The sequence below is a fragment of the Phodopus roborovskii genome, unplaced genomic scaffold (genome assembly GCF_943737965.1).
Source record: "Phodopus roborovskii unplaced genomic scaffold, PHOROB, whole genome shotgun sequence".
In the NCBI taxonomy this organism is placed as follows: Eukaryota; Metazoa; Chordata; class Mammalia; order Rodentia; family Cricetidae; genus Phodopus; species Phodopus roborovskii.
In genome coordinates this window covers 803,884-819,798 of record NW_026126484.1, presented here as the reverse complement: position 1 = coordinate 819,798, position 15,915 = coordinate 803,884, and the positions used below count along the sequence as shown (strand labels likewise).

At 38.3% G+C, this 15,915-nt stretch overlaps 1 protein-coding gene across 1 annotated transcript; it reads right to left on the bottom strand.

Annotated features, from left to right (window-relative positions):
* Positions 1-14,160: 14,160 nt before the first annotated feature.
* LOC127229544 (putative olfactory receptor 2B8) lies at positions 14,161-15,093 on the bottom strand. The gene has a single exon (XM_051194626.1). It carries the CDS (start codon positions 15,091-15,093, stop codon positions 14,161-14,163), a length of 933 nt encoding a protein of 310 aa, XP_051050583.1.
* Between the last annotated feature and the right edge of the window lie 822 nt (positions 15,094-15,915).

Sequence of the window (15,915 nt, the reverse complement as noted above, 5' to 3'; positions counted from 1 at the left end):
AGAGAATAAAGTTTCATTTGCTAAAACATGACTTCCCTTGGTATTTTTTTCTTTAAATATATACCCAGTCTTAGTGACCTTTACCAAATGGTCTTCTTTTTAGGCTGTTTTGTCTTTCCTCTGATGCTCTCTGCCAAACTTAAGTGAACAATGAGTGTGCCTTTCCACTTCATCTGTTGCCTTTATGCCTATCTTCTTTTGCTTTAAGCTCACATCATTAGAGATCTCTATAGGGCCTTCATCTTTACTGTTCAGTAGGCAGAGAGGTTCTTTCACTGCTAAATTTTTATTAGTGTGTATGAATTATACAAAGTAAGATGATTTATTATGACATTTCTATTCAAACCTGGTTTTCTTATACTCACTACATTACCCTATCTTCTCTTCCCCTCCACCCTCTGGAAATATCAAATTGTTCTCTTTTATACAACTATTTCTTCCCCCTAGACTCCTCTTATATATTCAGCATTGTGTGTGGATGCTTGACTCTCTTCTATGTTCAAACATATCCATAGGTCTGACATGATTAATAGCTCCTTGCCCAACACTGATATATGAGTGAGATTCTCTTCCCCAGACATTTGTCCATCACCATGACAACCAGTCAGATACCTCTCATTTAGACTATGTAAGCTGATGTTTAAAGTAGCCCATCTCCTTTTGATTCAAAATAAAAATAAATTCATTTTCCCAACAAATGTATTAAGTTAAGCCTCCAAACATTTTGCTTGAACTACAAACAAAAAAATTCAAGTAAGTCTAATACATGGCTATACAATGGGTATAAAGCTAAAGGAGAACATGGGTGTAAAAGTTTACTTTAAATTCTTTTATGTTTTAACTGTAACTGCAAATAAGGGGCTCATGGACACCAAATATCATCATAGTATTTCGTCAGTTACTGCATTTCTGGGAGTTGTAGAAAACAACATAGTAATGCAAGAGTTCTTCAATAAAGTCAATGGTATTAAGGTAACACTTCTATAGGGAGATGAACTACTATCAGAACAGATGAACTTTGAAAGAGCAGAGAGATTCTATAACATGGGCTTGTTTAGTCAGTGTTGAAATCAGATTCCACCACCTGTGGGCTCCAGTCACCTCTTGGTTCCATGCACCTGTGGGCCCCATCACCCGTGGGCTGCATTGTCCAATTTGATACTCATTGTCTCTGCCCTGTATGATTGCAATCTAGTTTCCTCAACTTTCCTACCTATAATCCTCCATCTGTGAGTACCACTTTAATCCCTCCTGGAGGATTATCTTTCAATATAAAAGGTTAATCCATTTTTTCTTCTTAAACTATTCTGATTTTTTACAATTAAATTTTCCGTTAGTATATAAAGGGATGGGTTTCTTTGTGACATTTCATACATACATTATTCTACTTTGTTCTTAGTCACCTTCTCACTGTCTTGCTCCATTCCTTCTCTTTCTTGCTTGCTGGTCTCATAAATAATGTTGCCTTTGCTTTTATGACATTACTTTCTCTTGCCCCCTCCCTTTAAACACTCTCTTCCTCACATAGTCCACTTTCTGCTTGGAAGAAAACATGCAGTATTTATTTGTGTTTCTGAGTCTCTCTTAATTTGTTTAACATGACAGCCACCAGCTCATCTATTTTCCTATGAACATGGTATATTTGTTTTTCAAGATCCACTGTCTTATATAGGAAAGACACCCAAGAACTGACAGACAGGATCAAATGCAAACAAAACAAAACAAAACAAAAATCCCTTCTGATATTTTTCAACTCAATTCAAATTCCAAATCCTGTTTCACGGCCCACAGTGTCAGAGCCATTCTTTACCTCTTGATTCTTATTTCTTCATATGATCATCTTTTGTTTTACTTTTAGAATTTTCTGACACACACTGAAATTGAACCTCTCTATGGATTTTTCTATTTTGGAAGGCTCCAACTACCCTATCTAAAACTTTTCTAAATTATGATGCTGTCTTTATATAACTCTATTATCTGGAGTATTCTTGTCTCTCTATTTCTTTTTATTTGAATCTTCTCCTGTAAGTGGTAAAGTTCATATGCACAGAAAAATTTAAACTACTACATACATAGAATAGTGTCTGACATAGATCTTCAGTATGTATTTGTTCAATAAATGAATGACTCTTACTGAAGACTCAGGAACATTTTCTGCTATTGTTAGATAGAAGTATGCTCCCCCAGTATACAATTATGGTATATACTTTTCTTGCTAACCATGTATATACAGTTGTTTTCAATATGATGGACCTGAAACTTATTCATCTTTCTAGAAACCTCAGTTTTATAAGTAATTTATATTTGTTTATCATCAGGCTAAGCTTTTTTTTTTAAATGGGTTGACTGTATGAGACTCCTTTGTTGAATTATGGATTGATATTCCAGCCCACTGGCTTGTGTCTGAGGCAGAGGGTTGAAGAGTCTATTTGTGAAAACTAATGAAAATGAAGGGACTCTCCTAGATCACTTTTAATTGGCTGAATCATAAGGTGAGAATCTGAATGCAAGCACACTGGTGCTTTGAAAGCCAGAGAAACACATGTCAAGTGAGAATTCTCAGAAATGGTTAGAACCTTTTTTCCATAATCCAAGGACTTACTGTAGTAAAACACCAACTTACCCTTTCTAATTGCTCTTGTTCTAGATCTAAAAGATAGCTATGATATCAGAATTCATAGGTTTGATAGTACTATATCACTTGGCAGTTTATTCTACATAGCACTTAAAATTTGTTGAATAGATGTTCTCTAGTGTATTGAAGAGTATAAGGGATATATTTTCACAATAGTCTATAAAGAGACCACAGATGAGGAGAAAGGCAAGCTATGCACTTTGCAGGAAGCAGAATTTAATTTATTGTAGGGTTCTTCTTGTGCCTTCCTTCATTTCCACGTCACATTGTCCCAATAGAATGGCTGCTTTTTACCTCTTAGCATGATTTCATTCATGATCCCAGGAAGTTTTCTTATGAGCTGCTTGCCCTCTTTTTCCCTGTTCTAATCCAGTCTGTTCTTGCTGCTGTCCTACCAGGACCTGCATCTGCAAATTCAATGACAGTGGCCTCATTCCTTCCATACCCATGGCTGGCAGGCAGCCTTGTGGTTTTTAGAGTCCACAGCACCAGCCCCTTTCTCCATTTGGGATATCAGCTCTGTTTGGGATGCCAGTCTTAATATTCCTTGCCTTAAGAGTAACTACTTCTAGCATGTGAATGCTTTAGTTAGTTAAAAGAGTTTCAAGAGAACACAACTTTTGTCTTCTGTTCTATACAAGTCTCTACTCTATTGCCCAGGAGACTTTGTGGCAGGCAGGGACTGGTCAGGTGAAATAGGTTTAATTCTTAGATAGAGGAAGTATGAATATTTAGTATTTGAGCTATGGCCACTTTATGCTGTGTGGACTGCATAATACAGGACACCTGCTTGCAGAGAGTAAAGAAAAAACAGATTTACAAAAAAGATGAGAAAGTTACAGTATACTCATCATCCATGCCTTATGCCTTAATCTTTCTGCATGCCTTTGACCTTCTTGCCATACTAAATTAGATTCTAATTACAGTTAATTCTGAAGACACATGTGCCTTCATTATGATTATGTTTTAGGCTAAAAGCATACTCGTTGTTGTTTATTTAGAAGTTTTAACAACAGCTAATCTTTTTCTAGTACTTACCCCCCCCCCCCTTATCTTTATCCATGCCTATTATTAGTGGTTATCTTAAGCTCTTACTATGATTCTAAATATCAAAGAAGTTGCTTACAGAGAATGCAAAAAGGTAACACCCTGCAAGAAGCAAAGGGGCTTGTCAATAATTTATGGTACACATGAACTGTGCTATAGATACTTCTGCTGCCATCATATATTGCCATGTTAAGACTAAAGGGTGATACCATGATCACAGTTCTTTAAAGGCACCACCCTGTTCACTTTCCTTAAGACAGTGATTTTTCTACTAGAAGTATAAAACAATGAAGAGAGCACAAAGTCAACTGAATAAATTCTACAGTTATTCAGGTAATCATAAATTCTTCACAATGATGTAAAACACAATAGTCACTACTATCCAGCACTTTGTGGCACACCACACATTTTTATCATTTGCTAATAACCAGAGCAACCTTATAATTTTATGTCTTCATTTTGTGTTATTATCACATGTGTATCATGTTATTAGGCAGGCATTGTGTTTTAGTAGAGTCAGGACCTGAAACAAGATTTTTTCCCCTTCCTTCCTTTGTTCCTTCCTTCGTTCCTTCCTTCCTTCTTCCCTTCCTTTCTTCTTTTCTTCCCTCCTCCTTCCCCTTCTTTTTGTGGTTTTTGGGACTGACCTCATGGCCTCACACATGTTAAGCAAGCTCACTGACATTAAGCTACTAGTCTTAAAGTCTGTGACATAAAACTTCTTGATTTGAAATCTAGTTCATTTTTCATCATGCCTCTACTGAGTCATGGGTTTCATATCTTCAGAGGTAGGCATCCACTATTTGGTTAATGTGTTCTAGAGGTGATTATTACTTATCTACTATAGCTCAGGTGGGGGCCTGACCTGCAATCTGGACTTGTCTAAGAAATGATGTATTTTCTTCCTTTTTTTTTTTCCAGATCTGCTCACTTTCCCTGTTCACTTCCCACACTCACTTCCAATACTCACCAGGTGCTTTTATGATTTCCTTCAGTGAATTAACTTTTAAGTCTTACTTGGAGATAATGAAAAAATACAAAATGGAGACCGTTGTCCTTTCTTTAGAATACACACAGTTGGGGAAAGGGACAATTTTTAAGCAGATTACAAATGGTGCAGCTATATGAGAGTGACCAAAGACTTCTCCCTATTAAAGCTGACAGTTTCTTTGAGCCCTGTGGGGGCTCCAATCTTGACAAGGTCCCTGAACTCCAGCAATAATTACTTCATCTCCTTTGTGGTTTTCCCAATTGTAACTATAGGGACAATACTATGGAAGAAGATTCCTCAGGGAGACTAAGAGAAAACATCTAGAGATTGTGTGCTTCCAAGAGGTTTGTAGCATATTTCCCTTCCTACTCTCAGCACACAGACAACAAACATCACAACTGCTTAAGGAATTTCTTCTTTAGTAGGGTTGACCAATTCCCTAAATGTAGGTTCTATGTTCCCTGATTGAAGCTTTTTGTTAGCAATATCTTCCTCCAGCTTATAAATGCCTGGTCTTTCAATGGTACCTAACATTCAAGGATCAATTTTGTGACAAAGGAGATAAGACAATGAGTTTGTGGCGAGGATTCATGCATTTTTATCATATATCCTATTCCCTAGTACTGGCACTAATGTAACAGTAGAATGAGCCTTTGAAGGCTCAGTGCATAGGTTTTCCTAGGATAATAGCAAGGGTTTTGGAAATGTTCTGTTCTAGGATACTGTATACACACAAGAAAGAGGGCCGGCTTGCATGGTACATCCCTACTGTTGCTATTCTTATGATGCATAGCTCTAGGTGTCAAAAGGTCTGCATCAGCAAGTGGTTTTCTGTATAACAAATTTCTGCAAAACTAAATGGCTTAATAATACTAATTTATATATTGTACAATTAGGTGTTTCAGAAATTTGAGCTATACCAAACTGAGTAGTTCTGGCATTACTTAGATCAATACAAGGTCAACTTGGGATGACTGGCCCATGTCTGCTTGTTATCGTTCCACATCTTTTAGTAGGATAGCTTGGGATGTTCATATGATGAACGAGGAGAGAGGGAAGGAGATAAAGAGACACAGAGATACACACAGAGAAAGAGAGAGAGAAAGAGAGCGATAGAGTGAGAGAAATTTGAGAAAGAAAGCCAATATCCCTTGCAAAGTTCCCCCAGTTACCTAAATTTCTCCCAGTAGACCTTGCTTTTTAGAAGTTGTAGAACTTCCCATTAGTGTCATAGCTAGTGGCTAAGCTTTTAATACACAGGTCTTTGGAGAATATTTATCTAAACCTTAGGAATCAACAATGCATTTTTTTTTTTTTAAAGATGAGATCTCATGTAGCCCAGGCCGGTCCTGAATTCACTATGTAACTGGGGATGACTTTGAATTCCTGATCCTCTTGCTTCCACCTTCTGAGTAATGGAATCATGGTTCTATGCTTTGTTGATTCCCATGGGAGGCCTTACCCTTTCTGAATGGAGATGGAGGAGGGGTGGATGAGGGAGGGGTATAAGAGAAGTGGGGGGGGAAGGAATGGGAGGAGAGGAGAGAGGGGAAACTGTGGTTGGTATATAAAATTTTAAAAAGATGAATAAAAAAATAGAAGTCAAAATGAGGGTGGAAAACAAATTTAATAACAAAGGCCAGAGCAGTGAGAATAAAACATTAGAAAATATGGTATTCTCCCAATTCTGATATATATGCTAATGATATAAATAAACCCCAATATTATAAATGTGCTAATGAAAATATAGAGGATGTTAGGGTGGATCAAAACTAAAACCCAACTAATATCTATGAATATCCCACACTGTTTATGAATACATGCATAGAAACATATCATTCTAATGACTATATTAATTTAGATACAGAAGAGTACAATAAATTACTAATGATAATGAGGGGTGTGGTAAAATGATACAAGGGTTAAATACCCAAAAATCCCAAACAATCCTTGGAATGAACACACCTAAAACAAAGTTTTACAATACATAATGCAAGCATTGTTTAAACTGTAAGATGAAATCAGTGAATCCACTATTATAGTCAGATAATTCAGTCTTTTTATCACTGATGGCTAAACACCTGTATTAAGGTCTTCCAAATGAATAGAATGAACAGAATAAATATAATTATGAGAAGGGATTTATTAAATTGATTCATAGGATTAGAGTCTGTCAAGTCCTACAATGACTACCTGAAAGAGAAGGGTGAGAACAGGTAGCTTCTGAGAGTGACCAATGATGCAATCCCAACTTGAAGATCTAGAAGCACTTTAGAGATTTGCTAGTGCAAGTCTGCATTTGGAGGCTGAAGATGCTGGAAGACATGCCACAAGTGAAGGGCCAAATGTACTTGAGTATGAGGTCTTCCTTTCAGTGATTTACCCAGGCCCCTAGCCTACTGGGCAGTGCTGTCCACATCTGAATGGATCTTTACTAACTGATACATCAGTCTTCTCTGAAAGTATCCTGGTAGACACACCCTGAAGTTTACCCATTTTCTAAGTGTCTCTTGATGTAGTCAAGCTGACAAGACTAATTACAGTATCAATATCATGGTAGACTGCTCTTGAAGAGAGAAGATAAGTTAGGACATAGCTGAATTCAACAGCACTCTCAATTATTGTATCACGGAGTGCTATAGACTACTAAAAAATGTGAGAGTATGCATTTTATTCAAGTTTATATGGAGATAGTTCATATTCTCAACTATAAACACACTTTCATAAATTAAAGGCATGGAAATAGTATAATGTGAACTCTGAGATCACAGACAATCAAATGAAAACTAGAACCTAATAAGAGAAAGATAACTGAAAGAGCCCCACGTGGTTGTATATTAAGTTGGAGCTATATTTACAGTTGTGAGAGCTTCTTGATATGGATGCTGGGAACTGAATCCTGGTCCTCTGGAAGAGCAGCAAAAGTTCATTACTGCTGAGTGATCTCACTAGCTCTAAACTATACTTCCTAATAACACCCATCTAAAGAAGAAATGTGAAGGGGAAGTTGAAATATAATTGAGCTGAGTGAAGAGATAATTTATCAAAGTTCCTGGGGTGCTATGAAAGCAGGCCTTACAGGGAAAATTATAGCATGGGACGCATCATTGGAAAAGAAAAAAGACCTAGAATCAATAGTGTGAAGTTTTATATTAGGCAACTAGAAAATGAAGAGTAACTGAAAATCAAAGTCAGTACAAAAAGTAAAACCAAAACCAAACCAAAACAAATAAAATTAAACAACAACAGCAAGAACAACAAATATAATTTAAAGCAGAAGTAAGTGAAATTGAAACCAGAAAATACATTAGTGGATATCATCAATAAAACTGTTCTCAATGTTTTTAAATAATGAAGATACCTTTCTTTCATAAAAAAGAAAAAAGAAGAAAAAAAAAGAAAAAAAGAGTAAGGAAGGAAGGAAGGAAGAAAGAAAGAAAGGAAAATACAGAAAAAAAGAAAAGAAAAGAAACAGAGAGGTCAAGAGCAAAGCCTCCTGCTATGGTTTGATTGATGCTACCCAGAAAGATATTGTACCAATAAATGTAGCCTTATTTGGAGACTAGATCTTTGCAGATGTAACCAACTGAGTGCATGTTTGATTTAAAAGGTCAGGTTTTCAATGTGATTGGTCCTTCGAGAATATAGAGACACAAAGCTAGGTAGGTGGGCAGAATGTCACATGAGAATAGAAAAACTAGAATGTTGTATTTATCTTCTAAGGAATGCCAAAGATTACTGACAGCACTAAGAGCCAAAAGAAAGGCATGGAAGTAGACAGGCACAGCAGCTCATAGCAGGAGGTAGAGATAGAAGGATCAGTTCAAGGTTTTAGTGAAGGCAGCTACAACCAAAAAAGGAGCACAAATTCCTTGTGCAACATGGTGCTTTTGTCTGGTGTTAATTAGAATAATGAACTAATAGGAGTCCGTGGCTTTCTTGGCCTTTCTCCTACTTTCCACTCCAATGGAGAAGGGACGAGCAATGGCTCTTAGGAGAACTCTCAGGTTTTGAGGTCGTTTTTGCTTACCTGCTTCAATTGTGTTGGATTGTTGAGGTCTTGGTGTTGTTGGATAGCTGGGCTCTATGATACTTTATTTCTCTTTCTGTTATTGAATATGTTCTTACCCTGATGTTTAGACATCCGAATTTGGGGTGATTATAGGTCTAGGTGTAGATTCCTGTATTCGGCTTTGTTGGATGGGTGACTTGTTCCTTGGTTTCTCTTTGCCTTCTGGTCTTCTGGCTTAAGTGGTCAAGGGGACTAGTGAGTCTTCAGGTCCAGTACTGTGCCCCTCTGTGATTTTTGGTCCATGGGGTCCCTAGTTTCAGACTGGCCTCTGGTAAAGCCAAAGTCCTCTTCCAAAGTTATAGAGCAGTATATGGAGCTCAGAGGAGGGGATCCAGTCTGGGATTCCTAGATCTGGCCTGGCCTCTAGTGAAACAAAAGTTGGAGTCTCTAGATCTGGCCTGAACTCTTGTAAAGTGAAAGTCTTCTGAAGTTGTAGACCAGTATATGAAGTTGTGTGTGTGTGTGTGTGTGTGTGTGTGTGTGTGTGTGTGTGTGGTGCGCCCTCCTCTGTGAGGTCTAATGTGGCATCCCAGGGCAGAGGTACAGTCTGGGGTTGTTGGGGCAGGTTTTAAGGACTATTATCAGGTGGTAAGCAGTGTCTTACCTGAGATCCCTCGATCTGGCCTAACCTCTGGTAAAGCTAAAGTCTGCTTCAAAGGGAAGTGGTACAGTCGGTGGCCATTGGGCAGGTTTTAAGGAGTGGGAGTTTTAACTGGTGGTGTCTTATTTGGGGTCCTTAGGACCACTCTGGCCTCCAGTAATGCTGCCAGGGTTGTGGGCCCTAGTGTGGAGCCCAGGAGGAGGGATGGGCCTCTCTCTCTCTCTGAAATTTTTATAGTGATACATCAGCAAAACTTCTCTGTCCTCTACTTTAACCATGGCATTATGAAATCCTACAGTAGTAAGGATGAATCTCAGTCTTCAATTGTCTTTGTCTCTAAAATCTCACACAATTCATATTCAGTTTACATTAAGAAAACTAGAACTTGACTTGGGCTTTGGATTCCAAGAAAACTTTTTTCACATTTATGTATGTAATCCTTCCTTCCTTCCTTCCTCCCTTCCTTCCTTCCTTCCGACACACACATACACACACCCAGAGAGAGAGAAAGAGAGAGAGAGAGAGAATCCATGTACCCATGTGCTGGCACATGTGTGGAAGTCAGAAAACTTGTGGAGATTATTGATTATTTTTCCCACTATGTGGATTCTAGGGCTCAAACTCAGGTTGTCAGTATTGGCCACAGACACCTTTACCTGCTGAGCTATCTTGCTGGCCCCTGAAAGACAGCTCTAAACTGCTCATGCTGTAGTTCCTACACATGTAAATTTTCTATCTTTCCCTTCCCATTATAAGTTTGTCTACCTCCAAAGTTGGAGAAAGAATTTCAATCCTGTTCACTGTTAATTGTAAAAGAAAGTGTGGGATCCTCACATGGTCTATTGAACATCCTTTCAAGGTGTGTGTGTTTTTCTCAGGAGAACAATGTTCCCAAAGCACAGCTGGAATTTTCATGTCCGTTGTGTGGTTATCTTGAAAAGTTTTTGCAGACAGAAATATATTTAAATTTCTATAGCGTCCATTCAGTCCTCCTATACCAATACCACTATAAACTTCCTTAACATTTCATCTTTGCCTTTCTGTCTCCTCCTCTCTTCCTCTGCCTCTTCCTTCTCTTCCTCCTTTGTTTTCCGGCAGAGTTTCATGTAGCTAAGGCTGGTCTTGAACTCATGATGAGACTAATTCACATTTTATCAAGTGTCTTTGTGTATGTTTGTGAGCAAATGTGTGCTCACTTGTGAGGAACTCAGAGGGTGAACTTGGAATGTCTTCTTCAGTTGTTTCTATACTTCACTCATTCAAAGTTTCTTCCTTAACCTGGAACTCATCATTTTGGCAAGTCTGGCTGGTCAGTAAGACCTTGGGATTCTTCATCTCCATCCTACAGAGCTGAAATCATAGGAGTGTCTATCATGCTAATGTGAAACTTTTATACATGGTGCTGGGTTTCCCAGTAAGCACAGTATCCACTGGGCCATCTTCCCAATTCCAGATGTTTTAATAGGAGAAACCTGTAATAAAGAGACAAGAAAGACCCTTTTCCCCTAGAGAGACTTTGTTCTCTAAACACAATAAAACTGCAGTTTTCATTCTGTCTAAGGAAAGATTTTACTCTATACCTGAACTTTTCATGTAGTTCTAGAACACAACAAAAATCCATATTCAGTGGCCATTTTTAAGGACTCTATGTTTTCAATTTGTTAATCTAAACTTAAATGATACTGTGCTTATTTCTACTTTCATGGCAAGGATTATCTGTTTGGGTAGATTATCAGCATTCAACTCAAGTTCAGGTTGCTTTCTGCCATTTAAGTTTTTACAATCTAAAGGTATTAATGGGAAACAAGCAGCAGCAAACAACCCATAGATTTTCAATTTGGTGCTATTATGAGTAGTAATGACATCTCTGTCTTATGCTGTCCTGCTTGGCACGAGAAGCAACCATTATTTAGCATATACACACTCTGTGTTTTACCAATCATTGGTCACTTAGTAGCTCCACTGATTATGGGATGTACTGCCATAATATTATAGTACTTGTCCTCAAGGCACCCCTATTTTATTTATAATTGCTTTAAAGTTCAAGAGTATTCAAACAGACAAAGTGAAAAAGAGACTTGATAAAGACAAGTTACAAAGATATTCCCTAAGTGATAGCTATGGTCTCTTTTTTCTCTCCTGAGTAAACTGGAGGCAGTGGGGGGGTGTACAGGGAGGAGATGGGAGGGTGGGATGAGAACATGAGGGAACAGGATGGTCCAGTTGGGGGAGGGACAAGAGGAAGAGAGCAATGAAAGAGAAATATGGAGAGAGGAAGCCATTATGGGGTTAGGGAGAAATCTGGTGCTAGGGAAATTTTTGGGAATCTACAAGGATGAACCCAGCTAAGACTCCTAGCAATAGTGGACAGGGTGCCTTAACTGGCTTTCTTCTGTAATCAGATTGATTACTACCCTAATTGTCATCATAGAGCTATGGCCTTAATAAGAAAAAAAAGAAAGTATGCTGAGGTTCTGCAATATAAATCAATCTTCGGGGCTGAAGAGATGGCTCAGTTGTTAAGTACTGGCTGTTCTTCCCAGGTTCAATTCCCAACACCCATATATCACCTCACAACTGTAATTCCAGTTCTAGAGGATCTGACATCATCATACAGACATACATGTAGGCAAAGCACCAATGCATATAAAAATAAATAAATCTTAAAAAAAGAAATCAGTCTTCTGCAGGTAAAACTGTGAAGAAGAAAATTGGCATTGGTTCTGGAATTATGGTTACACCCTAGACTGCAAAATATGCAAACACAGTATGTGATAAGTACTGAGTTGAGACAGAAAAAACAGATTTGTGGGTAGAATGCAAGACAGAGGAAATGTCCAGTTTACAGCAATGCAGTGCTCCAAAATACCATTGTAAGGATACAGCAAAGTATCCTCAAATTATGTCTCTTACTTACTCCCTAAGAATAAGAAATGACAACACAGAATCAAGAATATGTTTGGACTGAAAAATACAGAAGTTACCAGAGAGACCATTTCAGAGGATGAAGAAATCAATTGAGAAAGGGCACCACCCACACAATCTTCAGCCATCATACAACTGGACAGTTTTGGGAAAGATGATTAATAGACCACGAAAGTGCAAAGGAAACACAAGAACAGAGAGGGACAGGTTTGCTTGTATTGTGTGTCTGTGTTGCACATATGATGATGTCACTTACTTCAGGACACACATACAGAGCATAGATTCTTAGAAATAAAATCTCTGGCCATGTATAGTGGCAACCTTTAATTCTATCACTCAGGGTTCAGAGCAAGTGTAATCTCTGTGGGTTTGAAACCATCCTGGTCTATATATCAAATTCCAGCACATCCAGAGCTGCATAGTGAAACCCTGTCTCAAAAACAAACGAAGAAACAAATAAACAAACAACCACCCCAACAACAAAAACCAAAGAAGGAAATAAAAACTCTGTGTTGTGCCAACATAAGCAGACAAAGTAGATAGCAGCATCTTGTTATGGAAAAGCTTCATCCCAGGAGTGAAAAAAAATTAGTGGAGGTGAGAGGTTTGAAATTTAAGGTCCTACAAATATCAGGACTCATTGAAAGCATCAGTGTTTATCCAAAACATAGTATCATTGTTTCAGACTTGGTAATATCTATAATTTGACATTCGCCAAGGGTCTTATAATGTACCTTCATAAATTAAAAAAAAAAACTGTTGTGTGAAAAATTTCTATCATAAAACAATATATTTTCAATGAGACTAGTTGTTATGGATGTAAAGAAAAGCCCAATAAATTGTCATTAAAATAAGCCAGCCTTTTGTACTATACACTAAAAACAATCAGAAGCCATTAGAAGTTACAATTACAGAGACAAAATCACTACAGAATTCAACATTGGCTAATTGATTTTAGTTCATACAAAGAAATCTTTCTTCCATTAGTTCACTGATGTAATAATAACAAACCTTTAGACTTGCTGTTTTCAAAGTAAGAAATATTCAAGAAAATGTTTATGAACACACCGAGTTTTCCAGATAATTTGATTGCGCTTTTTGCTTTATTTTTATAAATCTGTTTCAGTATATACTACTGTTTATATACATAACATGTTTAAATACCTTAAAATTATAAACATTGGTTACTTCAAATATTTTTAGGTTTTATTAAATTTTGATTTTGTGAAAATATTCATTCATACCAGACATACAAACACATGTACTAAATATTGTTTTAAGATATTATATAGTTAATTTATGGCAATTAAAATAGTAAAAACTTAATTTAAAATGATAACATTTCACTTTAAATTTTGATTCAAGATTTATTCACTGATTGCATTTTTTTGAAGATAGGATCTAACTCTTACTATGTATCCCTGACTGGCTTGCTACTCAAAAGGCAAAGCCTGGCTTTGAACCTAGGGATCCTCCTGACTCAGACTCCCTTGTTCTGGGATGACAAACATGTGCCATTACACATGGTAGATCGCATTTGTGAAAACAATAATCCACATGATTATACAGAAATTATAAGTACTTATAATTTGTTTGCTCCATATAGCAGTCTAATATATACTATATCCAATTTATGTTATCTTATTTATTATATTCTTTCTATAAGGTTTAACTCCATGGTAATAAGACTTCTCTCTGATTTGATCTCTGATTATCTGTCTGTCATCTATCTCTAATCACTTACTCATCTATCAACCCAGTTGAGTCCCCACAACAGTGCTTGGTACATAGATGTTTTATGAGCTTAAGTTAAACCTAGGTTTTTAGATACACCAAAGTCTCCCAAAGCTTAAGTGTTTAGGACTGCAAGTCTTGCATTAACTCTTTCTTCAATCTTTGGCTCTCCCCATTATTCTCCTTAGTGCACTTTTGACTTCCTTATTCCTCAGAGTGTAAATCAGGGGGTTCAACAAAGGAGTTACCAGAGTATAGAAAAGTGCAATGCTTTTGTTCACATCCTGTGAGTAACTGGAGGGAGGCTGGAGGTACATGGAGATGAGGGTGCCAAAGAAGATAATCACTACCAGAAGGTGAGAGCCACAGGTTCCGAAGGCCTTCCGCCTCCCCTGGGCTGACTTTATCTTTAGAACTGCATGAGTAATGTGGCCATAGGACACTAATATAAGCGAGAGGGGTACCACCAAGAAGAAGACACTGACAGCAAAGAGTTCAGCCTCGTTAATGAAGGTGTTAGTGCAGGCCAGTTTCAGCATCACCGGAATTTCACAGAAGAAATGGTCCAGCTGGTTTCTGCCGCAGAGAGGAAGAGTCATGGTCAATGCTGTCTGTACCACAGAATTGCCAAACCCTGTGAGCCAGGCAGTTATAACCAGCTGTAAGCAAAGCTGTGGGTGCATGATCACCATGTAGTGGAGTGGGCGGCAGACAGCGGCATAGCGATCATAAGCCATCACAGACAAGAGAACACACTCCACTCCCCCAAGTCCCAGGGCGATAAAGAGTTGTGTCACACAGCCACCATAAGTGATAGTCTTGTCCTTCCCCTTGAAGTTGAACAGTGTCTGAGGTACGGTGCAAGTAGTCAAACAAAGATCCATAAAGGAGAGATTAGAAAGGAAGAAATACATGGGGGTATGGAGGTGAGAGTCTACAACTGACAGCAGTATGATGGTGGTGTTGCCTACAAAGCTCAAGAAATAGATGACTAGGATGACCACGAAGAGAGCTGTTTCCAGCTGAGGCCTGTTGGAGAAACCCAGGAGAATGAATCCAGAAAAGAGGCTGCCATTAGCTCGGTCCATTGCAGGCTACCTGTGGGAAGCAAGAGACCTAACACTTACTTGGAGACCAATTTCCTGTTCTTTGCCTGAGTAAACATAGCTTAATTGGGAAACTACTCACATTTTTTGCTGGAAAGCAGTTACTGAGTTGCAGTTTTCCATGACAACAGGATTTCCTATGTGTTTCTAGCAAGGGCAGTGTTATTGCTACCTTCATTGAGAACACGAGTGTGTTAAGCTTTAAACAGCCTTTAAGACAAAAGGCTTTTTCTCTGGGTGAAGTCATCTAATAAATGACAGTGGGTTTAATTTGAATCTACACTATGATCTCACAACTGCCAAGGACCCTGGCCTTTTGTGATTGGATGAACTTTAAAGAAACTTGAATGTCTCAAAATTAAATGCTCTTCCTGGATAGTGAGACCAACAACTAACTTATCCACCATCATGGAGCCCTCATCTAGTACCTGTCAGAAACAGAAGCAAACACCCATAACTAAACACTGAGTCGAATTAGAATCCAGACACACAGAGAGAGGACAAGTCCAGGTTTCAGACACACATAGAGACAGCTGACCTGAACAAGGAGGAGCTAACAGGCCCCCAGACTGATAGCTGGGAATCCAGAATGGGACTGATTCAGGACCCCCTGAATATGGGTCTCAGCTAGAAGGACTGAGCAGTCTAAGGGACCTCAGACAGTGGAGCCAGGATGTATTCCTGGTGCACAAAAAGGACCTTGCGGACACATCCCCCATGGAGGGATACTGCCTTAACCTAGAGACAGGAGAGAAGCCCTAGTCCCTACTTCAAATGACTTGACAGATTTACATGACCCCACCT